General features: G+C 39.1%; 1 protein-coding gene across 2 annotated transcripts in view; it reads right to left on the bottom strand.

Annotated features, from left to right (window-relative positions):
* LOC122826491 (kinesin-like protein KIF21A) overlaps positions 1 to 14,732 on the bottom strand; it is a 33,475-nt gene extending 18,743 nt beyond the window's left edge. The window contains exons 1-4 of one of the 2 annotated variants that reach the window (XM_044108433.1): positions 14,289 to 14,732; positions 3,077 to 3,299; positions 751 to 933; positions 212 to 361 (exon numbers count right to left, since the gene is read on the bottom strand). In XM_044108433.1, coding sequence (XP_043964368.1) covers positions 212 to 361; positions 751 to 933; positions 3,077 to 3,299; positions 14,289 to 14,332 — 600 coding nt within the window. In that variant the 5' untranslated portion in view covers positions 14,333 to 14,732. The remainder of the gene's footprint in view (positions 1 to 211; positions 362 to 750; positions 934 to 3,076; positions 3,300 to 14,288) is intronic. The other variant, XM_044108434.1, reaches the window with a different exon arrangement.
* Positions 14,733 to 16,050: the final 1,318 nt, after the last annotated feature.

Raw genomic sequence — 16,050 nt, 5'->3', positions numbered from 1 at the left:
TTGGGTTAAAGAAAATAGCATGGGTGCCAATTCTGTGTCGCCAGTAATTTGAAAAAGACAAAGCTTGATGTAAAAAAAAAAAAAAAAAAAAAAAAAATGACAATAATTTTTCGTGCATCTATACTGGAGGTTGTATCATAGAAAAAGGACATTAAGATTTAGTGTAGATAGCGTATGTCAAAAATAAAATGAGCAGCGGATTAAAGCCGACCTCAGCAGCCGAGGTCACGGTGCGGGTGGTGACCCCCACGGTGTAGATGCCCCCGTTGGCGTCCTCGTGGATTTTGATGTTGGATCTCTGCCTCCTGGCCTCCAGGTCTCGGGTCGCGTCGAACAAATCCAGCACCTCTTCGTTGTACAGCTAGAGTCCAGAAGGGAGAAAAGAAGAAAAAAAAATGAGGCAAAACACAAGAAAATGATTTGTCATCTTCTAACACGCTGCTGCTTCCTCGGCAGCTGACAGCAGCCACTTGGTGTTGGTTAAAAATAAAGCCGGAGGTCGACCTCGGCGACAAACTAAAGACAGTTTAATGACGCTGGGGGTCATCCGGGCGCTTTAACAACCCACGGCAGACCTTTGACCTCTGGCTGTCAGTGTGTTCTTTCAGCGTCTGCTTAATTGAGCCAAAATGCTTCCAGCTTGGCGAGTTAAGAGCTCAGACCGTGTCCCGAAAAATTGCTTTAATTTGCCAGCGCTCAAACGAGTCACTTTGAGCCCGCTTTGATCTACCTGGAAGAGAGTTGGCGTACCTCCAGGAACTGCGCGTTGATCTTGAACTCGGGGACAGGCCTGCCTTGCTCGGTGGCCGCCTGCCTGCGCTCCTCCATCCCCCTGAACAGGTGGTGGATGGCGCGCGGAATGATGCCCTGCTCGTCGTCTCCAATGTTGACGTCGAAGCCGGTTCCCATGGTGTACGTCTTACCTGAACCTGTCTGGGTACAGGAGGACAGAACTTTAATTTCGCTTCTTCCGTAATGTCCGTTTTCTTTAATTTAGTCAAAATAAGTCAAAACTTCATCTTGTTGCTTCAGTTATTCAACCCTCCTTCACTCTTGGGGGTGGAAAGGAGAGAGGGAAGGGGCGATTTCCATGGTGACCAAAAGAGGAATGCAACTTTGGTCATCATGCGTCACCCTGCTTTTCCCTGCTGAAACCGTTAAAACGATCTGGCAGGAGGAGCATATGTCATGTGGAGGTTTGTGTGCGACTTCTCCAACACCACACCTGTAGTTTCTTTGAGTGAATGTTTTGCTCCCCAGTCAGAAGCTCTCGGATAAGAACAGAAGACATCAACGTAAAGGCGGAAAGATGCGCAGAAAGAATATTAACCCAACGTAGACATTACTCATTTTATTCCAGTTAAATCCGGTTCACTTGGCAAAGAAAAGGCACAACAGCAGATTTAAAGAAAGAACTGCTGATGAAGAGTATTCTCGCGTCGTTTGTCCATTACATTTTTTTCAACAACTAACTAAAACCTCCAAAAAAGTCTTATAACAGCAATTTCAGGTCAAATGATCAAACTTTTCCAAACTCACGTCTCCAGATTTCCCAATCAATTTCTGACTCAGAAAAACTGTACTTTCAGGATTGCCTTTGTTTTTTTTGAGAAGTCCTTTGTTCAGCCGCTTATCTTTCTTAACCTATATGCACAAACGTCCTTTGACTGGATTTTTCATCCATTGCAGATAATTCTACAGCGGTGAGGCCTTAGATATGAAACCTACAAACAAGCTGACACTGCAAAGAAGGAAGGAAGGAAAGCTGTGAATGGAAAAACTGATGGATCGACTGATGAGGGAGACGAGGATTCATGGTTACACTGAAACAGATCAATAGTTGGATCCGTTGGACTGATAGACAAATGGGTTGTTGAAACAGATCAATCGGTGGATCAATGAGTAGATTAAAGACAACAATGGAATGTTGATTAGTAGACAAATCAATAGAAGTACTGATGGCTGGATGGATGAATGTCATGAAGGACAGACAGATGAATCAATGTTTGGATGGAATGTTGTATTCCAAAAATTCAAAGGACACAGAATGTTTTCTTACTGAATGCTTGATCAATGGACAGACAGACTGATGGTTGGATTAGTAGATAAATGGACGGATAGCTTTATGGATAGGTTACCAAGTACATTAATGGACAGATGTGCATCTTTAATAAAAGAACTTTTCTACATGGAAAACTGATGTTCATCTGTTTATTATAACAAACAATGGAGCAAAGAAGCAGGTCTTAAAATATAAACAATATCCATGCCTCTGAAAATAAGAACTAGAGTCAAATGAAATAAGAGAAATGTAGAAATATAATTGATGGTTCATAAATTATTCTTTTTGCGATAGTCCTACAACTTTAAGAAAGCACGCAGGCACAACTGGGCACAGTTTACACTCAAAAAAACACCACCAATGAAAAAAACACAGTGTTAAGCACTTTACTTGGACAGTTAAAATTAAAGACAGATTTTTATTTTTTTTAAACCCACTCCAAAACTTCCTTACTCTAGTGCTTCCATAGGGATTCATTCATTGACTGAATGAATCCCAGTAAATAAATGAATGGAATACAGTAAACTATGAAAACCTGTGCCACTGCTGCAGCAGCATCAGTAGCTACAGACATGAGTTATTGATCCTCCTGGGAAATCCCAGAGCTCTCCACAGACAGGTTAGTGCAGCAAGCGTTCAATGTCTCCAGGATATGTTTTTACTTTGGAGTTTACTTCTGTGCTCAAGTACGAGATAAGATTGTCCTCACTTTGCTTTGATTGGGTAATAGACTCCTTCCTCCATCTCTCCCTCTCAGGCTAATGTAAGTGAGCCAATTTGAAGCCGTGGTGTTCAGGACAGGTTAAAACATGTCAAGCTGCTCCGGCTGAGGAGGTGAGGCATAAAATCAGCTTCATGCCCTGCACTGCCAAATATCTGTGGATTCTTGAAGTAGCTCCATTACCTTGAGCGATACAAACTTAAGAAATCCTCAGATGGTAAAGCATGAGCGCGGCGTTATTTGCACTGAAACGCGCGCAGGCATGCCCGACCGAGAGATGTCAGCTGACCAACCTGTCCGTACGCAAAGATGGTGGCGTTGTAGCCCTCGAAGCAACCCTCGATGAGTCTCTCTGTGCAGTGGGTGTAGATGGTCCCCTGCTGCGTGTCCATGTCAAACACGTGGTCAAAGGTGAAGGCTTTGTCCTTACCGAGGAACACTTGTGGTTCTCCGGGCATCACATACGTACAGATGTGGCAGCCCTCAATTTTCTCCTTAGCCAGCTGAGGACGGATCCTAAAAAAAAAAAAAAAGAGAGAGAGGAGAAGAGACATTTTAACCGTACAAGTAACCATTAAGAACTTAAAGCCATAAATAAAATACTACAAATTTCCCAAAAGCATGATTTATATTAACTTTGAGCTGGCACTTCAAAATAAAGAAAAGCACTACAAGCGACAATGTGGTGAACTATTTTTTTGTTCTGTGCCATCACTGCTGACCAAATGACTTGGGAATTGTAGTATCATTACATAAACATAATCTACCAGCTGCTACCAGTATGGATTTATCCACACATTTAGCTTCAGTAGAAGGTCACTCCTAAGTTTCAACTCCCAAATAAAACAGAATACAATGCAAGATCAGATTTTGTGTGAATTCAGCTTGTTACCGACACGTTGGTAAAAGTTTAAAGTGTTAGCATGCTAACAATTTCAAGCTAGTGCGTAACATTAGCTTTCTTTTAGCTACTTTGTGAGATAAACCAAAAAAATGTTTGTCCCAAGTACGAGCTAGTCTAAAATAAAGCCCATTCAGGAACCGATTAAATTTTAATTTAAAAACTAAACATCAAGAGTTTTGTATCCATCACTAGCTAGTATAAAATACAATGCAGCCAGGCATTTATTAAGTGTTAAAATAAAGACAAACTTCAATGTGTTAGCATGCTAACTATTATTACAAAACAATGATAATGAGGTCTCTACTTTTACAAGAAATTAGAGATAAACTGATTATATTTTGTGTGCTACTAGCTAGTGTAAACTCAGAAGTTTTATTTTACGCTAGCTAGCATAAAAGTTTTGTTTTTTTCTGTTAAATAAGATAAAAACAAAACTTCAATCTGTTAGCATGCTAACAATTAGTACAAAACACAATAATAATGAGGTTTATTGCTTTCCAAAGAATTTAGAGATAAACTGATAATATTTTGGTGTTCATCACTAGCTATTATGAAAAAGTCCAGCCAGGTTGGCTTTCTATTAAGTAATAGGATTAAAAAAAACAAACTTCAAGGTGTTAGCATGCTAACAATTTCCAGTTAGGAGTAAACACAACCAATGAAATTAATAATGAACCAAAGAAGCTGGAATAAATTAAACAGAGTCATATATTTTTGTAAATTGCTAAAAAAAAAAAAAGAAAAAAAAAAGAAACATTTAATTAAGGACTTGTTTAAAAATAAAAATAAAAAGAGAGTATAGAACACCACGACAGACTATTGTGGGAGTGATGACAAAAGTGTACCTCTTTACAAGAGGGGAAGGCAGATGAGGGCAGCTACTGTGTAATGTGTGTGTTTATACATGTGGAAAACCCTGCAGTGCTAGCACACTCCCATACACAGACCTCTCAGTGTTCAGTACTGAGGGAGTGTGCGAGAAGTGAGCTCTAAGCAAACAGTCTCGCCCTGGATTTCATTAAGAAATTGCTCCGTTTGCTTTCGTTCACGTGAAAAAAAAAAGCTTTCTTATTATATCATAGCTTGACACATAGCTTGTCAGAAGAGAACATATTTAGGTGTGTTCAAAGAATTAAAACTCAGAATAAAGTTTCATTTTTAAACAAAGACAAGTCTGAAACCCAATTCGGCTATTGATGTAATAGTTGAGAGCAAAATTTCTGGTTCTAAATCCTGCTTTTTCTAGGCTTAATTAAACCCAAATAAATAAATAAATGGAAATAAACTCAAAACACAGACACACACCTGAGAACTTTAGTTAAATTACTGCTTTTGTGCCTTTCAGCTGGCAGACATTAAAGCTCTATGTGAGAGAGAAGAGAAAGAGAGGCCATTATGCATTGCTTTATACTCTATGTGCAGTACTTGTGTGTAGTGTACTGTACACTTGTGTGTTTACATTAAAAAAAGACTGACATTCACCACACTATGAGTCTTTGGAAGTAATGAAAAGCATGAAAGTCTCTCTCTTTGTCCAAATGAGTGTGAGAGCGTGTGTGTGTGTGGGTGTGTGTGTGCATGTGTGTGTTTCTGAAAAGGAGAATGGGAGCGTGAACACAAAAGTGATCTACAGAGAGGTCACTGTGTGCATATGCATGTGTGTGTTTGTGAGACTTCAGAGCACATCTCTTCAAGAAGAGCCTCCCGGGGATTACACAGCACTGATGACAACAGGAGAGGGGCCAATGACACTACTTTATAATTTTTAGTTAAAGTTAATATTTTGAGGTTTTTTTGTTTTTGTTTTTTTTCACAAAAAAACTATATTTTGAGCTCAGGGTGTCTGGAGACTTTGAGCTTAGGAAAGGGCAAATTAAAGACATAGAAATAAACAACAAGAACAAAAAAAGAAAGAAAACAATTCCGAATCCCTGTGCTGCCCTGGTTTGATGCCACCCTGAGTGGGGAGCCATACTAGTATAAACTTATCCAAAATCCACTTAATCTTCTCAAAAAGTCTACATCTACATTTTTTTAAGAAATCCACATGGATTTTTTTTTATTTAAAAAAAGGGTTTTACATTTAAATAAGCTCTCAATCCCAAACTAAATTAGAAAATAGTTTTCACAATATTTCTATTTGAATAAGTGCACAACTATATTTTACTTTAATTAGTAAAACTAATAAATAAATAAATAAATAATCAGTTTAGCACTTTGCCACTCCCAAAGTGCAATAATTTTTGTGGTTTAGCTGTGGTGGTCTCTGTAGAGGAAAAACGTTCAGTTTCTTTACCTCCAACACTTAAGATCACAGGCAAACGTGTTCAAAAGGGCTCATTACGCCACATTGTCCCCAGTGAAATTGACTGTAGCATTACAGCCTTCGGGCTCAGGTGATCTGAGCAGGCGGTGATTTAGTTGAGTGATTTAAGGCTTTACAGGGTTGAATGTACAATAATCCCCTTTTGGCCACCTTCCCAAAAACTCAACACAGGACTTTAATCCAGAATAATAACGGTGGTACTCATGACTGCTCGCAGTGACAATAATAAATGAAAGAGTTATTGTTTAAGCCAAGTCTGCACCCAAACCATAGCAACACTATATATATATATTTTAAACTTTCAGAATAAAGATATGTATGCAGAAAGGAAAAGAGCAGTGACACAAAGGAAACCACAGGAATGAGGATTGTTCTACCAGGAATACACGCCCGATCTGAGTGGTTGTTGTCATCACAACAAAGACAAAACCAAAAAGACACCCGACAACATCAAGAATCTCTGTGCACCATCTAATAAAACGAGGCTAAATCACACGTGCACCTAGCACGGAGGCGAGTACATGCAGTAGGAATGACTGGAAACATCACAAATACACATGTCTCAATAAGAAAAAAGGCAATTAATCACATGATAAATTAAAACAGACTCAATAATTTCCATTTGCATTGTTTATGTCTGTCTTTCTACCAAAAGCTGGGTGACAAAAGTCTTCAGTCTGGTGCTTTGGTCTCAACAAGCCCTTTTTTTGAAGGTCAAATTTGATTACAGTCTCTATAATTCATTTTATTTAGTTGTTTCTGTTGTTTTGTTCATTTATTTTGGATACTTGAAATGTCTTCCACTTCCAGCGTTAAATGTTCATCAGAATTGAACATCTTTTGATCTTTAAGAATGTGGTCTTGGATTATCATGACATGACTACTGCCACTATGTTACTTGAAATTGGTCTCAAAACAATATTATCGTCTATCGCGATAACCTCCGGGACAATTCATCGTCCAGCAAAACTTGTTACTGTGACAGGTCAGATCACAAAGTTGTGTCACATGCTTATTGGTCAAGCATGTGCATGTATGTGTTCTTTTGGGATTTGCTATGATTGTCAAAGTTTTGCTGAGATCCACAGGAGAAGAAAATGTAAATGTTGAAAAGATATTTCATTATACAAGTCTTAGGGACGGTTGACATGTAGATTATGTTGAAAAGCCAGAAGAAATAATAATATTACTTGACCTCTACAAAACCCAGTCCGCTCTGCTTCTGCTCCATTTTCCATACCCTTCGTCTTCTCTGCGTTCGTTTTGGAAAACAGCCACTTCTAACTTCTTTCTCCTTTTCAGCGCTCTAGCGGCAGTTTCTTTGTGGTAAAAGTTTGCAAAACAAGCACAAACTGACACCACCTTTTTATGGTCGATTTGGCTTTACATAAGAGCTCCGATTTTTACAAAGCCCCTTTTAAGCTGTTTTAATAAGCTGTAGAATAAACAACTTAATTCCAAATTATACTTGTGCATCGGCCAAGGCCGCTTTGACTGCACCGCACTTACGCCGCACCTTGAGATAATAAGAAAAGGACGCAGCAGGAACATGCAGCAAACCTGCCAGCCTTTCTATTTTATTCATCCTTTTTAGTGTTTTAAGTGATGAAGTGCATTTCAACAAACAAAAAGACATATTTATCCGTGTAACAAAATAAATATGTCTTTTTGTTTGTTGAAATGCACTTCTAAATGCACCTTTCTATTAGAGATTTATTTTGTACCTTCTTTCAAATTCCTAAGTCAGCATACAGTTGTTCAGTACTAGAGATAATTGTCTTTTAAAGACTTGGAACGATCCTTTTGGATGTGTCTTTTTATTCTGTGTACGTAGATATCTGGTTTCAACTGTATGACATCATAATACGCCCTACATGATCAAACCTGGAAGCTTTAAGCTTATGAATCCATAAATCACTTATGAAGTCATTTGTTTGCTCCCTCTTGATAAGTACAGATTAGGGGAAAAAATGGAGAAACAAGAACAGTAGAGAGATAAATCAGCCAACTGCCACCTGACCGCTGATGTCATCCATCTTGAATAACGCACCATCAGTTTGCTTGCTGACAGCAGTCTTTATTGACAACGATCCAAACCATCAATTCCCTAGATTTGCAGCGTTTCCCCTTAGGATCGACTATCACCAACGTTAACAAGAATGAGAGCTTTGAGTCCTGATTCAGGGCCTCTGCAACCTAACCCTTAGGATTTTGTTTACGCTCCAGTTTGTGTCCAACTGATGACACAGAAAGCCTGGCCAGAAATAGAAAGGTACATCTGAGCCCAAAAGGCAGCAGAAAACAAGACTGTTCCTTCAGAGGCTCCGAAAAGACTTACAAGCACATCATCACCTGACATCATCATAGCCCAATGTTTATAAGGCTGTAAATGAGGCACAATTTGGCAAATAAACATGTCCAAGTTCTCAAACATGTTTGTAATACAACCTTATTATTGAATAACTGGAGCTCCATCTCATTATATGCCTTGTTTCCAGTGGCATATGTCATCTGCTCAATGCTAAACTCAGACCACAATATGTAGTCTAAGTAGTGTGGCATTTACCTAAATTGGGTTTGGGTCTTAGTTCAAGCAGAGAGTACAAACAGTAGTGTTTTTGTTCTAAACAACTAGGGAGCTGAAGACCTTCAGAAAGGATCATGATCAATATATAGGAATGGATATTAGTCTTTAAAGATGGACTGTAGTTTATGTACCACAGCGGCAGGTAGAGCGGTAAGAAAGCATTTGGAGATGAAGACATCAAATCATCCCGTCAATGGCGATACGAACAGTAAGGCAGTAAGGTTACGTTTGCACTCCAGTACCGGAGAAACCAGACTCATTATTGGGAAAATTAGTCAAGAACAGAGTAAAGACCAATAAAACCCACCCATCGCTCATACCATAATAGCTGGAGATCGCCTGATGAATCTCTTAAGGGAAGCTCGCTAACCTAACAACTACATATATGAAAAAGGATGTGTGTCATTTAGCCAGCAGGCGCTCATGTATTTTTATTCTTATGGTTATGGACCAGGCTGGCTTGTGTAATACCTTTTTTTAAAGACTAAAGTCTGATGGCTGCCTTGGAGAGAGAAGAAGGGAAACCAGAAAGACATAAATCCAGAGATGTTAAGTGCTGTAACTGACCACAATTCAGTGGGAGTGCGTCTCAGTAACAGTCTCTATTGTCCTGCTGCTGGTCTTGACATCAAGGGCGTTCATTGGATCACTCAAGCTGAAACAAGTTCTTCACAGAAGCTGGGTAGAGTAGGCTAGTATCGAAGCATCAGAATTATGGACAAGCAAATTAAATTAGACATAATTTAACATCTCATCAACACTGTTTGGGAGTGTTATGCCGTCACTCAAAAGACTCTGAACTCCGGAGTTGATCTGGAAACGGGAGTCTCAGAGGGAATCTGGGAATGACGCAAAATGGAGTGGAAAACCCGGTAAAAAAAAGAGGGAGATTTATTTCCGCTGAGGCCGTCTTTTGGTTTCCTTTGGAGTGGTGACTGACTGCTATCCCTTCACTGAGCACACCGGCGACTTTGACTGGACCCATTCCATTGTCAGAGCGCTGACTGCTTCTTTGGCCTAAAGTCACCCAGCAGGAAGGAGAGAGAGGTGGAGGAGCGAGGATAGCGTGGTGGATGATCCCTGGATTGGCAGCGACAAAGGACGAATACATTGTTTGGCCTTCAGCACTCTTTGCAGCTTCATGGAAAACATTTCTCTTACAAGGGCAGCGTGACCTAATCAGGACTCGTGTGTGAAAAGAACTCAAATGCAGAAAATGCTTAGAAAGAGAGATAACAGGATAGCTATAATATATGAATGCAAGGCTCATTTGGAGATGAAGAAAACAGCATTCAAAACATGATTAATTTCTAAAGCCTTCTAATTATAAGTGGGATCCAAATAAATAAATTAACCTTTCTTATCGAATGTCTCTGAGGGGGGAATATCACATGGCGTCAGCTGGCTTGCTGCTTGCTTTGCTTTTGTGTCTCAGTTCGCTTGACTTCCTTCATGAATATTTAGGATGGATTTGCCTGGACGAACAGCAGATTATGCATGTGTGCAAAGAACACACATGTGCACATGCGGCTTTTTTGCCAGAGCCAAGAGGTCTTTCTTCTCAAACGTGACATAAAATTGTCAAAAGAAGAGGGATTTCTTCCAGACGAGGAGTTAAAACGACCAAGTTCTGGCCAATGCTTCCCATTCGTTAAGCTCTAGGTTCTTATTATTTGTGTGAATCTAGGGTATTTGTGTTGTACTTGTAGATATTTTTTGTGTTACATTCCTCAGTGTAGAATGACACTTGGTAAAGAGTGTATCAAAATATTCAAACTCTAGACTTGACAAGTGCACCTTCTTTATACCACAACTTTACAGATTGTGTCATATAAACAAACATTTGTTCCCTTCCTAGTTTAAAATCTCATTTTAAAAATCTTTTTCTTTTTTTTGCTGGTTACAGACGTTTGGTTTGGACCCGTTATTGTTTTAAACCTAGCCATTGTACAATGCTAACAGCAGCTAGCACAAAAAATACTCTATGTATATTTGGTCAATTTGTTGCACTTTACATAATCCTGTCGATAAAATAAATAGGTCTATACTTTTTTTCAGAACTTGTTTTAAATTCAGAGGAAGCGGAAACATATTCAACATATTGATAAAATTTGTGTTTAGTGTTATCGTGATAATGTTCGAACCCCTAAAAAAAAATAACAGTTTGACTTCAATCTACTGTTGACTCCAGATATCAATTAACATCAATACATTTGTCAATATGATAAAGTGCGATTATTGTGCCACTTAGAGACTTACTTAAAGTTACTGATATAATCTACTTAACAGGTAAGTTTTGATTCCAAAAGCCTCATCTCGCCACTATCTGCCTCTTTTGAATGTTTAATAAAATAAGAGAGGTGTGTCTAACAGTAAAACAAAAAATAGACACAAATACATAAGTAGCAAAACACGTAAAGTTGCAAAGGGGGCGTTACTATCAGAGAAGGAAGGTGTAACATAGCAACATAATTGTTCTCCGTCATCAAGGTAGGCAGAAGAAATACTACAATCGAGATTCCCAATAGGTTTTAAGCATTAATGCTATTGTCAGGACACATGAGGAGGGATCATTTTTCCACTAATAAATCAAAATTTGGGGCTTTCCTTTTGTGTACAATGTTGCCTTCTCCTTTTGTCCATTATCACACCTGAAAAAAAAAAAAAAAAAAGACGATAAAGCGATTCATCACCGTGGTCTTGTTGGGATGGCGGATTACGAAACTTGTTAAAAGACGGCGTTAGTCGTGCAAGTTGAGGCAGGGATACGCAAGCGTCCTGCTAGCTGAGCCCGACCGACTCCGTACGGCAGAAGCAGAGAAGACCAGATTCACTCGCTACAAGGGTTTAGAATAATTAGGATGTGTCCATGACGATTAGCCGTGGTGAAAACACCGACGTGGAGGTGGGGTTGGGGGCTGACGAAGGAATGAGATGAGTGATTTATTAGGCGCTGAATGCAAATGACAACGTCGTCAATTTAAGGATCTTTTCGAGGTCTTACAACTTTAAGAAACACACGTTACTGTATTTACTTTGATTTACACTTGGTTCTCTTTGCTATGACACCAAACTGTGTCATCCGTCTCCATCTGTGTTGATTTAACTATTAAGCAGAAGAAGCAACATAATAATCTACATAACTATGATAGCACCATTCCAAAATGTATTAATGCATCTGCTGACAGATATTGCCAGTGTGTCTCAATAATCTTAATCACAGATTATGGCTATACCTTACATCAACTCTGGTCAGTAGTAGCTATGTGATGCTAAACTGAGAATCTACTGAAAGTCCATATGAGTTTGTGCAGTGATGCACAATGTATCGGCACCTACATTGGTATCGGCCGATATTAGTAATTTTTTATTGACCGAAAAATAAAACTGGGTCAATATTAACAACCAATATTTATGTTTAATCATTTCTGATTGGCGTTTTTTTTTTCTCCCAAAGGTGTCAAAACCATGTTGAAATATACATGATATCGGTAAATATTGGCCATAACAAAAATATACTACTACTACCATATATGGGAAGTGATGTCCTGTGCAAATTTGCCTTGGCCGACGATTTGATGTTTGTTATGTCAAATATGAAAGTTAAATAAAAATAAATTTACATTTTGCCTCATCTCTTTTTGACTAGATTAAAATGGGTTTCCATTTATTTCAATTAGGACTGCTGTCATTGTAATATCAGGTTCTGTAATATTACAAGTGAGGCACAATATTCGGTGGAATAATATAGTTCTAATATACATTAATAATATATTAAGCATCATACATTCACAATCTGTACATCAATCATTTATTAAGTGAACTGAATGCCTACATCTGATAATGCAGTGGCTCCCAAAGATTTTCTGGGCCCCCCCATGGATTACAATAAAATCCCCCTGTATGTCTTGTACTAATTAAAAATACGAAATATAGACTCTATAAACTTCATATCGGTGTGAAGCTGCAAAACAAATGCAAACTTTAGCATTTTTTGTTAGCCTGTTGTGGTATTCTCACAAAGCTTACAAAACGTTTCCATCTTTCCCATCATTTTTCTTTCGATTAATCAAAAATGTTGGATTCGTTTCCACAGTCTGGTGTGTTTTATTATGAAGTTGCGGTGATCCATGAAGTGGATTACCTTGTGTGTGTGTGTGTGTGTGCATGTGAGAGTGTGTTCAGCTCAGTGACGAAGCATTTTCAGACACTGCTGACCTCAGACAAGATCATACTGGCTTTGAGTCATTAAATCGCCTTACAATTACCCACTGAGTCACTGTGCAACAAATGTCATTACGATGAATTATATTAGTTTGCATGAACTGATCAGAGGAGGCTAAACTTGAACAACAAAAGAAAAACCTGACACACATAGCTGCAGCTACATATTCCTGTGTCAGAATGGTCTAGTTAAAGTCAGAAGCTTATGAAATTGAGAGTCTGAGACGAGACTTCTAAAATTGTGATGACAGATGATCTCCGTCCAGTGAGATCGAGATTCACACTTGAGAATTATGCGGTAGCGTTTGGTGAACTAAAACATGAAATCCCAATAAATAAAAAAAAACACATTAAAGATTAAAATTCAAATGATACAAATTACATAAATAAACATGTTCAGCAGTCTAAAAAAACAGCCTTGTGATGCTGCGAGAAGCTTGTTTGAGTACACAATCATACAACAGCAAGAGTCACTGAAATAAGTTATTTCCACAAGGAAAACTGTCACAACCTTAAGCTAGTAAAAAGAGTTCTTGCTTTTGAAGGTTGTCCTGCACTGATGAAATCAGGCTGCTTATTATAGATTATTTATTATCTAAGACGGAGAGAGAGAGAGAGAGAGAGACGCCGGCTTGTAAACCGAGTTGGCTTAGCAAACACGGCTCTGGGTCAAAGTCTGAATGCAAAATAACGAGAAAAGGCAAGCGAGGCGGGGGACGAGAAACATGAGAGGGAGCAGCTTTTGTCCTCTCTCTTCCACTCAGATCACATGACGTTGCAGCTCGTCTTTTCCAATACAAACACACCCATGTTTGCAGACAAACTTGCATTCGGGGAGGTCGTGTCATTTCTTTATGTTATTATTTTTACAGATAAGCATAGGTAGGATTTAGTTGAGTCTGCTGTCAGTGACAAGCAAATAAGGGGCAAAGGTCAGATGGAGGGGCTGGTGGGGAGAGGGGGAAGAGCACCGCCAGTAGATCAAAACCTAATCACAAACAATGTAGGAATACACAATAGAAAAAGCCTGAAAACAAAGAAACAGATCAAGTAGATCCAGGGTATTAACAGTGAAGGTACTGCTGAGTGGTCTGATCTATTTGAGGCGATCAAAAGCACTGGGTGATCCTCCATCCTCATATTACAATCTAATCCGAGCACAAGAGACAGCCTGCACGGGCCTAATCCCCCAGCACCTGAGATTTTCATTCATAAATCCACTCCACAGGCCACAACTGAAAAGGAGTAGCTCCATATTAGCATACACTGGGATCTTCATAATGCAGATAAGTTATGATTTATGCTGCTAAGTATAAAATAAAGCACTTTGAATTGAATAGAAATGGATTTAGAGGTGTAAATCCAGGTAAGGGTGCAGTGTTTACATAGTGGGATGCTGAAGCATGATAGTGCGGATCCTAGCAGGTGTGACAGATGAGCATCTCTCCAGAGGAGGGTCCTTACCTCAGGGCAACCCGCACCGAGCTCTCGTCCGCTCCGCTGCTCATGGCGTCACCGAAACAGTCCGCCTTCCTTAAAAATAGCTCGCTTTCCCTTTTCGTCCTTCCTTTATCCTCTTACAAGACGGCCGAGCGTCCCCCTCCCCCTCCTTGCCTCCTTTCAGCGAAGCGCGTCGGTCTGCAGCCTCCACGGCGGCCGCTCTCATTCATCCTGCCATTAGGCTCATTTCTATGCAGCTCCGCAGCGAAGCGTCTGCTCGGAACATGAGGCGGAACTGGGCAGAAAGGGAGCCGGCGGTGGTCAGTCCTCCCGCGGTGGTCAGTCCTCCAGCGGCATCGTCTCTCTCTGTCTCTCTCCGTCTCTTTCTCTCTTGCCGCTGCAGCCGCGCGTGGTAAAGAGTGTGTAAGCGCGAGGAACCGCTTTGGCGTGAGATCTCACGAAGGCTGAGGACGTAACAAGGCTCCTCCTCCCGAGCTGTACCAACCCCGACAAAGCACAACGGCACATGATGATAATAATAATAATAATAATAATAATAATAAACTACCACTACATCAACTACTACCTAATAATTTGGTCGACACAAATACAGCTTGTTAGCTTAGCTAGAACAATAAATTAAAATTATGGAGGACCTAAATCATCACAGTTTAATTAGCTGTTGGTTGTTTTATATATAGGCCTATATATATCTTTTTACATTTTTGAATAAATAATTATAGCAGGGATATGTTAAATAAAATCTGGAAATAGTTTAAATAAATAATCATTTGAACGTCTCGGTGGTTCAAGAAATGCATAAATTAATTTAGAAATAACTGAAGTAAGCGACAAATAAAGTTGTTCTTTTACAGTGATGATCTCAGTGTCATCGTCCTCGTAAATGTAAGTGTTATTGACATGCCGAAGAAATCAACCAGTCAAATATAGGCTCTATTCGGTGAACAATCCGAAAACTTAATACAAAACTATTTGCATATTATTTCAACATATAATCGGTTCAAGTGTGAATTATGAATTAGTTTTAGTTATAAATTATTTAAATGATCAAAACGGTTAAATGCATACTATTTCATGTGGTTACAATCGTATTTAAATTATGTTATTTTACCTTTTGTCTGTGTAAATGATAGACTAAATATTAATAAATTTTTTATTGACTTAAACTGTTTAATATAGCTTTTTTAAACTGATGCATACATAAACATTTATAATCAGAAAAAACAGTTATTTGATTTAATTTGATTGAAACTTGTTCTAGGACTGTGCTGCCCTCTAGTGGTTGCGCACTAATACTGCAAGGATAAAACTGCGCCCATTTCGGTCAGCAGGTGGTTCGAGAGTATTAAGTCTTAGGGGCAGTGGCGCAAAAAGTGGGTAACTGTATACACGCATAGGGACGCTGCTCCAGACGGGGCACCAAAACGGGAATTTTTTTTTTCTTTCTGTTCTGCACTTTCTGTATTTAGATTCAGATTTATTTGTATCCCAAATGGGCAATTGATGTTACAACAAGTACAAAAAACCTAAAAGACAAAGTGTCAAAGATTAAAAAACAACAAAACATACCAAAAGGACATGAAATGCAAATCAATACATAATGGAAAGAGTACAGCGGTGTATTTCATTATTGACTGACAGTTGATACAAACACTAAATCAGGTGCAACACCCCCTACCTTATCAACAGCTGTTTGCACGAAATGATCAATAACAGAGGGACGGCACTGATTGGGCGCTCCTTCACCTCCCCTCCCAAACATCTC

Source organism: Gambusia affinis, linkage group LG23 (genome assembly GCF_019740435.1).
Source record: "Gambusia affinis linkage group LG23, SWU_Gaff_1.0, whole genome shotgun sequence".
Taxonomy (NCBI): domain Eukaryota; kingdom Metazoa; phylum Chordata; class Actinopteri; order Cyprinodontiformes; family Poeciliidae; genus Gambusia; species Gambusia affinis.
Note: the sequence above shows the minus strand (reverse complement) of the source record. Positions and strands in the feature narration are given on the sequence as shown.